At 34.1% G+C, this 13,541-nt stretch overlaps 1 protein-coding gene across 9 annotated transcripts in view; it reads left to right on the top strand.

Moving 5' to 3' along the window:
• The window catches only part of magi2 (membrane associated guanylate kinase, WW and PDZ domain containing 2), a 240,702-nt gene that overhangs the window by 46,964 nt on the left and 180,197 nt on the right, over positions 1-13,541 (top strand). For 7 of the 9 annotated variants that reach the window (XM_023349882.1, XM_023349881.1, XM_023349880.1 and 4 more), the window contains exon 2: positions 12,585-12,701. In XM_023349882.1, the coding sequence (XP_023205650.1) occupies positions 12,585-12,701 (117 nt within the window). Of the gene's footprint in view, positions 1-10,228; positions 10,622-12,584; positions 12,702-13,541 lie in introns of those variants that run through there. The other 2 variants (XM_023349885.1, XM_023349884.1) reach the window with 2 other exon arrangements.

Raw genomic sequence — 13,541 nt, 5'->3', positions numbered from 1 at the left:
CAGACGGGAGGTCCGGTCTGTAATCAGCTAAGAGACCCACAGCTAATTTCAGGAAATGAGGACATTAAGATTGTTTTTTTCTTTTTTGTGGCTCATATCTCAAAAATCTGAGGTTTCTAAACTAAAATTTGGAAATGGATTTAATGAGACGGTGTATCATAGGAAAACAGCTCAGTCTGTTTTATTGGGCGAAGTTTAAAAACATTAAGAGACCACTGCAACATTTTCAGTTCTCTGATTTTTCTTTTTACAGACTTATGTTTGAGTAAAATTAACATTGTTCTTTTATTCTATGAACTTCTGACAACATGTCTCTGAAATTTCAAGCAAAAATGTAGTTTTTATTTTCAGAAAATGAGAAATGCTCAAAGTAACAAAATAACCTCAAATAATGCAAAGAAATCAAGTTTATATTCATGCAAAGAAGTTCATATTCATTTAGAAACAACAATACTAATGTTTTAACTCAGGAAGAGTTCAGAAATCAATATTGGATGGAATAAGCAGGTTTTCAATGAGGTTCACTGCAGTGGTCTCTTCATTTTTTTCCAGAGCTGTATGTTTTAATTGAACTGAATTGTTTTCTAATAAGCAACAACTTCAAATAAAAAATTTCAAGGTAATATTCGTCCTTATTCTGCGATTTCAAGTTAGTTTTTTTTTAATAATTTCTCATATTAAACGGGATCATATTATTCAAAATTCACATTTTGTACGTTTTTTTTTCGTACTTACATTTGAGCGTCAACTGCTTCTAAAAACACCGAAGCTACTCTTCGGCAACAAGTTAATGTTTTTGGTGTCTGGAAAATTTGCCGTTTCAAGAACCTTCCAAATGTAACAAAGTCCAGCCCGTTACCTAGCAACCCCAACGGAACTCTGCCCGTCGCCTAGCAACCAAAGCATAGCTCTCATTAATTTGGTCAGCCTGTTTTACTACTGTGTGGCTACAGGAAAAGACGAGCTTGCTTTTGATTTTTCCACAATGTTGCACTTTGAATTAAAAAATATCTACAGCTGTGTCTTCATTTATCTTAAGCTATGTGAACCAATATTACAAAGCCATTGTAATTAAACTACGATTACGAAGTAATGACCTCGTGTGTGCAAACCTCTGAATTTGAGGAATGTGATTCAACAAATCTCATATTTATTATTCTTGCATTTAGCAAATGTAAATATTTTTTGTCAGTGTAACTGACCTGAAACAAAAAGTTTAGTCAGATTTTTTTTTTTTTAAATGTACATCAAAAGCTTATTTTTAAAAGAAATGAAATGTATGTAAACTTCTACATTTTAAGAAAGATGAAAAGAAATTTTGCAAAAATGAAAAGGAAGTTGTGCTAATTTATTTAAAACATTTAGTCTGTATGTAAGTATGTCAACTGTACACCACACATATCAACAGATATTTTTGGTGTTTTGCTAAACAAAACATATTTTCTGCCTATTTTATATAAAAAAAAATGTTCTGAAACAATTAAAATTTCAGTCTTTCAGTAAATGAGTACTCCATCTGAAAACCAGTTGGTGTTTGTAAATTCCAGCACTTCCACCACAGAGTTGGCACGCCGCACGCGTTCATTGAAGACTAATCAACAAAACTCAGTGGGTGTCTGCTAAAACTGGCAAGGTTTTTAAGCTCATCTTGATCGTTTAATTAGCCTGATTATCCAAGCAGCTGTTTGCTGGAGCTCCCTGACTTTTCCCACCAAAACACACACACACACACACACAATGGGTTTTAATGCCAAATATGCCCTTCAGGTGCATCTCAGTATCATCAGTGACGCTTTTATTGTACAGCCTCAAATTGACTGATGGTAAATCAATGCAGGAGTTCCAAAAAGGGCTTTTGTTTATTGGTAATCAACTTAAAAATCAATATGCAGGTGCTTCCAGATTATTTAATGCAGTAATAAATTGGTCACATATGTGGTGTTCTGAATTATCTTAAATTTTCCAATCTCCATACACTCATTGCTGTTTAATCCCTGGATTTATTAGGGATGCCTTGATGCTGTTTTGCTAATATTGGGAGCTGGAAGGATTACAGTAAACAGCTGGTGGTGCTTATTCTCCATCTGGGTAACATTAAACTATTCCCATAAGATGAATCAAAAAATAATAATTTATTACGTGTTTTCTTCATAGAGCGCACAGAATGATCTACCAACTAAATTAAACTATTTTAGCAGATGATTAACCTATTATTGACGATTAATCAATTAAACGAATAAAAATGGATTTAGCTATTTAAATGAAGTCCTTTCCGACTATTTCATTGCAATATTTTCTTGTACTATTGTCGTAAAAACTGTTCATTTTTAGGTGACTCTTACAAAAAATGCCGTCTGTAGGGCTGCAACAAATGTTTTTAGTAATCGATTAATCTTTATTCTGACGATTAATCGGATAACAAACTGCACTTTCTGCAGATATTTTATTTAACCGCTTTAGCCTTTTTCTACAATACTAGCAATGGGCTAAAATATGTAAATGAACAAATTAAACTTTTTTTTTTTTTAAATAAAACAAAAAGTTTTTGCAAAATGCTATAACAGCTCATTCCTTTTTGTAGATCTGAACCAGGTGAAGCTAAAAAATTTGGCACTTGAGGAGTTTCGGCTAAAACATATTTACAGACAAAAGTATTTTTTGTCTTAAATGCAAAATTAGTACATTTTTGTAAAATTTTATACTGCTTTTGTTTTTTTCAAAAAAGGGCCTTTTTTGAGTCTGTATACTCCAGTTAACAATTAATCTGTTACTAAATTAGTTGATGATTATTTCAATAATCAATTAATCAGACTAAACCGGATAATCATTTCTGCCCTGGTACAAAACCAAATCCAATACGCGTTTGTTCTTAAAGATTGTACACTTTAAATAAATGAACGTTTTAGTTCATCCAGCTAAACGCTTTCACAGCCATTCCATTTATAATGCACCATGAGTTTTGATAAAAAGTTAATAAATTCCTGTTTAACTGCAACACAAAGTGACACTATAAATATAACAAATGATAATTTGTTTGCCTGATGAAACTCATTAAACTTGGTGCAACACTGCACCGTTTAAAATGGAACATTATAAAACGAAACATCTGCAATTAAACGTCTAAATCCAAACCATAACTGCTCTGCAATGCTATTGAACTATCATTTAGTGTTTTAACTGCACCAGTTGGATTATTGCCGTTTGTTTCAGTAAAATGTAACTATATTATTCTTCATAATGGGATTGTCTCCCACTGATGTACTGATATTGTTGCGATCATTTTAGTCAGGGGGAGAATACCTGTACTGTATCAATTAGACATTAATACTGCAGTATTTCAGTGATGGAGGATGTTACTGTGGTAATAAAAGATTTACTAATTGTCTCACATTTGCTGCAGCTGATGAAAACTGAGATCTGAGTTGAGTTGTACTTGATAAATCCAGCAGTGATCAATCCTAAAGTGTCTAAGTCCAGATCTCATCCAGATGTTTCTGTCAATTGGTGTCTGAGCTTTTCCCCAGATGTTTTCCTCCACATGTCGTCTCTTAAAATGTCCTTTAAGCTTCACGTTAAAAGGGTTACATCTTCAATTGCTGTAGTTTTATGTAAAAGTGGTAAATGTTTCTAATTCTGCAAATGCAGAACATGAAAAGGGCATGCTTGGAAAAATACTTGGAATGTGTTTCTATCGGTTAAAAATATGTTTAATTACCCAAATCTCATTGTGTACTTTGGCCTGTCATATCAAATGTTCCTGGATGATAAATTGCGATAAACTTTGTGATCATTTTCAAGTAATATATTGATAAGGGCATAATAATTCAAGTTCACTCTATAAAGTTTAAAGAACCTTTCACACTGGAACTGGAAGATATTTTAAATATCCAAAAATAATAATAATAAAACCTCCAAAACCAAGAAATAAAACAGAAGTAAAAGCCACATATGACCAAAACCATGAATAAAAAAAAAAGATTATGAAGACTCTGCAAACAAAAAAACTTTTAATTTGGCTTAAGAGTGCTTTAACCTGTGGTTGGTTACCACTAATAAATATAGATACATTGCATTGCTGCATTTTTTGCACCTTCCCACATATATTTGCACTCTGATAAAGCTGAGTAGCAAACCTTGAATTCAGTTTGGGGTTTATTGGCAAACAGCAAAATCTCACACCTCAAAAATAGAAAAATCCACTTTATTTTTGAGCAAAGCTTCCGGTAATCATTGGTGACACAATGATTGTTAGCCCTGAAAATTCCCATAAATGGACATGTGCATGTAAATGTAAGTATAGATGTTATAAATTTAAAATTTTGCACCTCATTTGTGCCTAAACTTCAACTTCCTGGTTGATGTTTTGAAATTTACTTTAATAACTTTCATTTACATCATGCAGAACATTATAGCAAAAACACACAAGCATGATGCTTTACTATAAAATTATGAAGTTTTTTTTGTTAGTTTTTTTCATAAGACTACAGAAAATGTCCCCATAAATCCTCAGTGAAGTCCATTTCTTCTATTTAGGCGTTACCTCTATCCTCGAGTGAACAAGCTGTCCTCTTCTTCTTTCTCTCCTTCAGACTCCTGGGAGATTTACAAGACACCCGCTGAGCTTAAGCAGGGAATTTTATTCTTCTGCAAGAAAAAAAATCCTATATTTTAAGGATTTTAGTTGTTAAGGAAGCAACTAAATGCTTCATAAGTTATAGGAATGAGCCTTTGTTTTGACTTTGTTTCTTTTTCCAACTTTAAGAGACAGAAATGAAAGATTATTGTTACTGAATTGATGAAAATCTTTAAGACAGTTTGGTTTTTTTCTTCTTCGATTATTATTGCAACATTTTTCCTTTTCTGTTTCTATTCTTCCCTCATATTTCATCCTCTATAATCTCTGGTGTCACGTAGCAATCACACGATAATGGCTCTAAGAGACGATAGTGAGCCATCCACAGAAAGAAATATTGCATCTGGAGAAAGTATTTTCTTCTATTTTTGCCACATTTCTGTTTATGAAATGCATTTTAATATCATTTCGGTAAACACAAAATGCAGTTTGTCACATTAGAATTTAGTTTATTGAAGGGAAAAAAGTTTTAAACAAAAATATTTGAGTTGACATACTTCATGTTAGACAGGTTCTGATTATTGATTCTACGGGAATTGTAAAATTTAACCTAATCACAGTTAAATAATGAGTTCACAATGTGGACATTTACTAGAGATGGGCGATGTATACAAAATAAAATCTCCAATTGTTTTCAAACCAGATCACATTTCTGGTTCTTTGTTGCTCGCGTTTTCTAAAAAAGAATTTACAAATCACCGAAACTGCTTTTAAAAAGTGGCTTTTATTTTAAATATCCTAGAATCTTTGTTTTTAAAAATGCCATAAGCAGAACTAAAAACTTTTTTTTTTCCAGACGACCATCTTAAAATCACGAGAATGTCGTTTTAATGAAAAAAGAACGTTTAGTTATCAGAGTTTATTTGATTCTTTGGTGTTATTGCCATTTACTCAATCATTTCAAAGTCCTGCTACTCGTGATATTTTGATGCTGATGTGTTAAAAGAAAATGTTTTTTCTGTACCAAAGTAGAACTTCACTAGAAGCTCAACAGTTCTTGTTTTAATTTTAAATTTTTGGTTTTTAGTACTCATTAGATTACTACTTTATTTTAAAATTACGACAAAAAAAAAAATACAATTGTATCCTGGTCATAGAGTTGACCTGCTCGGCAAACAAGATGGCCGCCGTGGGTGGCGACATCACTCCGAACTTTACAAACCCATGTAGAGCACTGATAGGGAAAAAATCCACATTTTCTAAAAATTCAATTAATCCAGCCCTACTTTTTATTTTTAAATAAATGAAGCAATCATTTTAAGATTTTTCACTGCATTGACAAAAGCATTATTTAAGTAAATAAAGTGCGCTGATTTTATATCTTTAACAGTTGTGGTAATGAAATGAATCCCATGATCTAACTTGAGTGTTTCAAGAGTTCAAAAGTTCATCTCCGTCTGTTAGCACATGGCTGCACCAGTGGAAATAATCTGAGAGCAGATGGATTGGCTGAAACGGTTCTAAAAATACTTGACCAATGTACTGAAAGTACAAAGCTAAGTGACGGACTAACATCGGACAGTTTCTGGCTTTTCTGAATATCTATGCGCATCAGATCTACTGTCAGTGCAACCCAGACACCTGCCTGAAGGCTCCTTGTGATGGCTGACAATGTTTTATTAAATAGAGATGAAGCTGGTGGAAAAGCTGCATCTGCACAACTAAGACTGCTTTTGCTTATTTCTTAGTATTTGCAGAAGAATGCAGTGGCCAGGTGCTGATGATAAAAACGATTTTTTTTAAAGGTGACATTTTCATGCTTCCTTGACAGGTTAGAATGGGTTCATTATATTTTTTTGCACAAAATAATTCTTAAAGATATTTTAGTCTGCTCAGTTCTGAATAATCATGCCATCACTTCAACGTTTGCAGTCTTATGTGAAAATGGCTGCAAACAGATGTGTAACTATATAACCGTAGATCATGGAAAAGCAGAAGTAGAGCCTCCTGTACAACCAACAAGAATGCAGGACGTGGCTTCTGGATGGTAAATACTAAAGAAAAACATTTGTGAAACCGTGCTGGAGCTGTGTTTCGGTTGCTAGATAACAGGGTGGGCTTGGCTTGGGTTGCTAGATAACAGGGTGGGCTTGGCTTGGGTTGCTAGGTAACGACATTGGCAATGATTTTGAAACTTAATTTTCCAGACACCCAATTAGCCTACTTAAAAAAAATGGTTGGGTGTTTTTTGTCGGTTTTTAGATGCAGTAGAAACCCAAAAGGAAGTACAAAAAAAATGCAAAATGTGAATTTTTGCATAATAGTTCCCCTTTAACTTAGCAGCTCAATGAAAACCATCTAGACAACAATAAAGTTAGAAAGAAAATGCATTTAATCTGTATATCTGCCACTGCATATTATGCCAACAGCCCAGTAAAGTATATTGTAATAAAAACAACTTAATGCTGAGACATTTTAACGGTTCTTACCCAGATTTTTCTTTCTTGACTCTTTCTAAAGCCCTGGGCCCGACTCTGAACTCTGAACCAATTCTTCTGGCTGAGTAATGTTTGGGAATACCTTGGGGATCTTTAGAGATAAAAACTCGCCGTTCCCTGATAAAACACCAAGCCGCTTGTTCAATAACTTCTTTAAAGAGGCTATTTACAAGAATGAGTTGTCTGTGGATTTGCATTTGCTGGCTTTAGTTGTTGCAGTGTCTTAAACTTTCTCACCTCTGGTTTTCAAATAGAAGCTAAAAACGAATCGGCGTTAATTCATACCTCTGTACTGACCAATTTTGAACAGATTGATTTGATCCACTGTTTCAAAGTGTCTTTAATACTTTTATGCTTCGGAGTAATCTTTCTTACTGTAGATAGGTTAACATAAAGTTGATCTATTTTGCAAAATTCACACTTTGCACATTTCCACAGCCCATAGACCTTGCATAGTGTTTAAGGTGATGAATTCATTTGTAAACCTGTCGCAATAAGTCAATTAATTGCATGATAAACTATAATTAGTTCAATCATTTCCACTTGCATAATTTATAATTTTTCTCTCTTTTTTTTTTTTTTTTTTTACCAAAAACTGGATGACTAAAGTCTTCAGTCTTTTTGTTTTGAAGGACAGTTTTGCTTACAGAAACTTTATAATTAATTTTATTTGTTTTATTTTTTCTGGATATTTAAAATGTCTTCCAGTTCCGATGTTAAATGTTCATTAGAGTTTAAAGTTTGTGGATCTTTGAGAATGTGTTACTCGAACATTGTCTCAAAACAACAATATTATCCTGTATCGCAATAACTTCTGGAACAATTTATTGTCCAGAAAAATTTGTTATTATGACAGGCTTAGTCATTTGTTGGATTTTAACCATTAAAGCCAAGAATTGTCAAATTTGGTTTCCTTTCTGGTGTGGATTGAATGATAATTTTGACATTGAAATAAGTCAGGTGAGGCGGTTTGGACATGTGTTTGCGATGCGCCATCCTTTGGAGGTTTTCTGGTCGTTTTCAGACCGGGAACAGTATCCAGACCAAACCCAGAACTTGCTGGAGGGAATAAATCTTCTTTCTGGTTTGGGATGTCAGAGCTGAGGGGGATTTCTGGGTTTCTCTCCAAACCTCCTCATCTCTTTCTTTTTTGAACTTGCAGAAAAATAACTGGGATTTTTGTGGAATCCATTATTTTTCTATTGTTTTTTTCTGTGTTTTAAGTTGGGCACTTTGTAAAAACAGGTAATAAGACTGAGACAATTAATGGATTATTGAAGTAACTAATTTAGGATTATATTTAAAGTGTCTAGCAGAAAAATCCATACCTTTTTCCAGATTGTAACACATTAACACAAACTTCAATGCTCGTTATTGTAGGGATGAAGCGATTAATCCACGTAATCATGACTAATCCAATTTAGTAATCGATTAATTAACTATATAGTATACAAACTCTAAAAAACTTCTGAAAGAACAACACACTCAGAGCAGCAATCAAGCTTAACTGCAAAAAATAAACATTTTGTGTTTAAGAAAAAAAATAAATAAAAAGTTTCTCTGTAAATATGAACTCAGGTGGTAGTTTTAGTTTCATTTGATTCCAATTATGTAAAAAACAAAAAATCTTGTATTAAGCATTGTTTTCTATCAACTAATGAAGAAAGTTAAATTTAGCAAACAAATTTAGCTGCAGATGCATCATTAGTTACAAATGATCAAACATTTACTAAAGGAGTCCTGTTATTACAAAAAAGGTATTAGATTATTTGTTCTTTTGCATCTTTTAATATATTTCTAATATTGCAGGAAGAAGCACTAAGTAGTTAATGAAAAACCTGCAAAAAGTGCCAATTTTCTTATCCGATTAATCGTTAGAATAATCGAATAGTTGATTGCTAAAATAATCATTAGTTACATCCCTAGAGAGTATTAATGAAAGGATGCTGAGGGTTGTTGTTGCATAATATTGAGCTGCTACACCATCACTGACTTTATTTGCTCGACTGGCAGCAGGAAATTGAGTCTGTTGGGGCGTTTTTAGACACGTATGTCCAGGTTTGTTTCTGACACATTCAGAAAATGTCAGGGAAGGAATGTAAACAAAAGTAAACACTTGTTTCACATCAAAATGTGACTTTTAATGCAAAGTATGAAAGCCTTCCTGCAAAGGAAATGGAAAATGTTCTAATAAAATCACAAAATGTAGTTATACTTAATTTATTAAATTATTTAATCTTTGTTTTAGCATGTTTCTTTTCCACATCTACCTAAAATATCTGTGATCCTAGATTATGTAAAACGAGGAGTATTACAGAAAAGGAAAATAATAATAATAATCAACAAATAGCTGTCAAAATTAATATCCCAACCCACATATGTCAAACAATTTAAGTTTAGTTGTGACAACACGTGGTTATGTTCTGTGTTTTTTATTTTGTCCTAAATGTATCCATCTTTATGATGACATTTTAGGATTGTAAAAGGAAAGAAAAAGGGATAATATTCTGAGAAAAAATACCTCAGAAATACTGAGTTTAATCTCAAAATGTTTGAGCTTGAGAAGTTGAACATTTGCAAGAAAATTCTCAGAAATTCAGATTTTACAGTCAGAAATTTTCTAGAAAAAAATCTGAAATTTTTGAGTCTGAAAATTTCCTGGAAAAAAAATGTTGAGATTCTGTTTTTGATTTAGAAAAAACTCTAGAAAAAAACTGAAATTTCTGAGCTTGAAAAATCTTAAATTTGCACGAGAAAAATGTGAAATTCTGTGATTGATTTAGAAAAAACTCTAGAAAAATTATCTGAAATTTCTGAGTTTTTTCTCAGTAAAATTTCTGAAATTTCAAAATTTCTTAGCTTTTTCTCAGAATTTTTCTGCCTTATTTTATTTTGTTTGTTTTCTTAATTAGTTGTCATTTTGCAGATCAACGTTTGTCAGTCAGTTGTACGAGTTTTGAATCCACTAATTGGTGAATACATTAAAAAAAATCATTTTTTAAATTGTGAAACTCCAAACAAAGCAGTTTTGATGCTTTGAACCACATTAAGGGGGGGAAGAGGCAGATGCAGTACCTTGTTCTACATATTGGAGGCGACATAGTCCCTGGAAATGAGGATGGATCCAGGAGAAACGAGGGTATCTGTGTGATAGGTCCCCATCGGCAGAGCCGTGCTTCAGCGGTCGCTCTCCCTCACCTCTCCCCTTTCCCCTCTCTCTCTCTGTCTCTTTCCCTTCGTGCGTCGCCGCCACTCGTTTTGCCGCGCTCTTCTTTCTGCTCCATCTCTGTGCAGACAGCAATGAGTGCGGATTCCATTCACAGCCCATCCGGCGGCGCCTTGATTGGGCGAACGGGGACGGAGTTGAGGACCTGAGGGACTGAACACCTCTGGAAGGAGTCGGGTTGGGAATTCCAACAGGATAGCATTTATTCCACTGGAGATTATTTTTGCATCACAAAAAAAAAAAAGAAAGGGAGAAAAAAAAAAATCCTGGCACTCTGAGTCGGCTGCACAAGAGGTGCCATTCACAGCGGTAATTTGAGTGATTGTGAGTGCATTCACCTTTTCAGCATGCAGCTTCGTCCGATTCTTTTCTGATGCAAATGTAAAGCAGGCTGGTTGCAGCCGGTCGCTCTAATTCAGCTTGGCATGATCATAATGAAACACTCGGTGAATTGGTGTGGAGTTCATGCATGCTGCTGCACACACGCATTTGTGTTCCCTGGAAAAAAAAGAAGAAACAAACAGAAAATGTTAAATTATTCATGTCTTCAGGACGACAGACAACTTCCAAACTAGGTTATTTCCACCTCCTGTCTGAGGCTGGTCGCAGTGCGTTGCATGTTTGTCATGTATGCACTCCAACGTGTCATGCTTTACGTTTGCGGACGGCTGATTCTGGATGTTGAAGGTTAGACGGTTCAACATTTCCACCCGTCTTTCTCTGCTTTTACTTCCATTATGGTTGAAAAAGAGGTTGTGACAGGTGTGAGTCTTCCCTTTGAGATTGATTTTTTTTTTTTTTTTTTTTTTGCTGGAATTTGTTGAGGGTAAAAGATTGCGATGCCCGCGTTATTGCACCTCAGTTTCTACGTCAGTCCCTTCACCGTCTGCCCCGCTGAGCCAGCAGGATCTACTGGTTTTAAGTGGGAGTCCATTCACAGAACTGGACGGGTAAAGAGGGGAGACGTGAAGCGGAGGAGACGAGGAGGGGAATCCGTGGGTGATTTAAACGCAGACGTCAGTTTACACGTTAACCAGCTGTGGTATAATTAACACCTTGATGAATCTGGACAGATGATGGATCAGAGTGAAGCGTTTTCATTGGTTTTACTGGAACATCTCAGATTATTGGGCTTTCACTGGATCTTCTGTAAAGTTTGAAACCAACAAATGTTAGATTGGTGACGTTGTTACAGTGTTTCACTAGAGATGAAGGTTAAGGCCACCAAAGAAATGTAAGAAATTTCTGACCTTAAACTCAGAATTTACTTATTTTCTAAGATTTTTTTGTTTTTTCTCAGAATTTTTGATTTTTCTTTAAAAAAACAAAATCTGACTTTTTTTCACCCTCAAAATTCTGACTTTAAAAACTCTGGCTGTACTCTCAAAATTCAGATTTTTTTTATTCTGACAAATTCTGACTTTTTTTCTCAGAATTATGACTTTAGCTAAGAAATCTTTCTTTTCTCTCAAAAGTCAGATTTTTTTCCTCAGAAATCCTCAGAATTTTTTTCTCCAAATTCTGACTTTTGCACCTCAGAATTCAGACTTCAATCTAGGAAATCTGGCTTTAATCTCAATAAAGAAATCTTTACTTTTTTTCTCCACATTTTGTCTTTAATCTCAATATTCTGGCTTTCCCCCCCCCCCCCCCCCCTCAAAATTCAAACTTTAACCTAAGAAATCTAGCTTTTCTCTCAAAATTCTGGATTTTATCTCAGAATTCTGACTTTTTTTCTCAAATTTTCGACGTTAAGCTGGGAATTGTGAATTTTCTCTCAAAATGTTTACTTTTTTTAATCAAAAATCTGTTTTTTTCCTCCGAATTCTGACTTTTCTCCTCTAAATTTGAACTTTTGTGTCAATCTATACTAAAATCCAAATTAATAACCAAACATTCTTAGGTGTACATACACCTAATTTATGCGATTAGCATATAAAAATAGTCACATAACTCTTTGTTCTTTGTCATAGGATTTGTAAACCTGCACTTTCCTTTGCACTTTTACTGTATTTCTAAAAAGATTTAGGGAATTAAATTAAAAACTGCAGAATTGTATCAGATTAATCATCAGAATAGTAATCAATTACTAAAGTAATTGTTAGTTGCAGCCTTACAGAACTTAAAGAAGTTGTTGTAGATGTTTTCCTGAGGTGATATATTGAGCGATTTCTGGTTGGTTGTTGGTTTTATACCATTTTCCAACCAAATATAGATTGTGTAATATCTGACACAAACCTTTGATGTCATTGTTCTGGTTCTCATGGCCGACATGTTTTGCTTCCAGGAGGTGTGATCGATAAGGACCTCCGCCGGTACCTCAACCTGCGCTTCCAGAAAGGTTCAGTGGATCACGAGCTGCAGCAGATCATCCGGGACAACCTGTACCTCCGAACCGTCCCCTGTGAGTCGCCACCTTCAGCTCTCCTGCTTTCATTCAGACAAACGTTTTGTTTTGCTTTGGCTGCGTTATCTGGTGTTAAAACAGAGTTGGTGGAAGCTGCTGGATATTTTGTGTTTGTGACTAAATGACGGATTCTGTCTTTGCTGGACGTTCATGGTGGTTCTGAATATCAACGCCAGTTGCCTCTGTTCCTAAAAGGTCAAAAATAAATGCCTTAAACAGATTAAATTCAAGCTATGCTGGTAAAGTTTCATATTTAATTCATATTTCATATTTCATGCTGGTTTGTTCTGTAGCCTCAGAATAATAATAAACCAAAAATTTGTGGTGGGTAATTTTGGTCCATCTGCTATATCGTTTGGGTTTAAGGTGCAATAGATCAAATATTTGATTTCCGAAGATTTAAGTTTTGGAAAATGAGGATTTGAACCACTTGGGTTTCCGTAGTTCAGAGTGATGTCTTATTTGACAGACTTCTTCTTATTTGGACTTTAATTGTAGGTCATCTCTTGGAAAGAAAATTAGAGCCAGGCTAAGATTTCTAAATGTTTTAATTCTCAGAATAAAGTCACAATATTGCAAAAATAGTCGAGAATGAAGTCATGTGAAAATAAGTTTGCAATAACTAGAGATTAAAGCGTTAAAATTACAAGAATTAAGTCGAAATATTACCAGAATTAAGTAATAATTTTATGAGAACTCCTATATAAAAAACACTAATAATTCATTAACATCAAATGACTTTTTTTCTAATAAAATTATCTTTATTTAGCTGATATTGTGACTATTTTTGTAATTACACAAAAATTCTTCTAGCGTTCAACTTGCCATTTTCAAAAA

Source organism: Xiphophorus maculatus, chromosome 17, assembly GCF_002775205.1.
Source record: "Xiphophorus maculatus strain JP 163 A chromosome 17, X_maculatus-5.0-male, whole genome shotgun sequence".
Classification (NCBI taxonomy): Eukaryota; Metazoa; Chordata; class Actinopteri; order Cyprinodontiformes; family Poeciliidae; genus Xiphophorus; species Xiphophorus maculatus.
The sequence above is the reverse complement of the archived record's forward strand: the minus strand, read 5'-3'. Positions and strand labels throughout refer to the sequence as shown.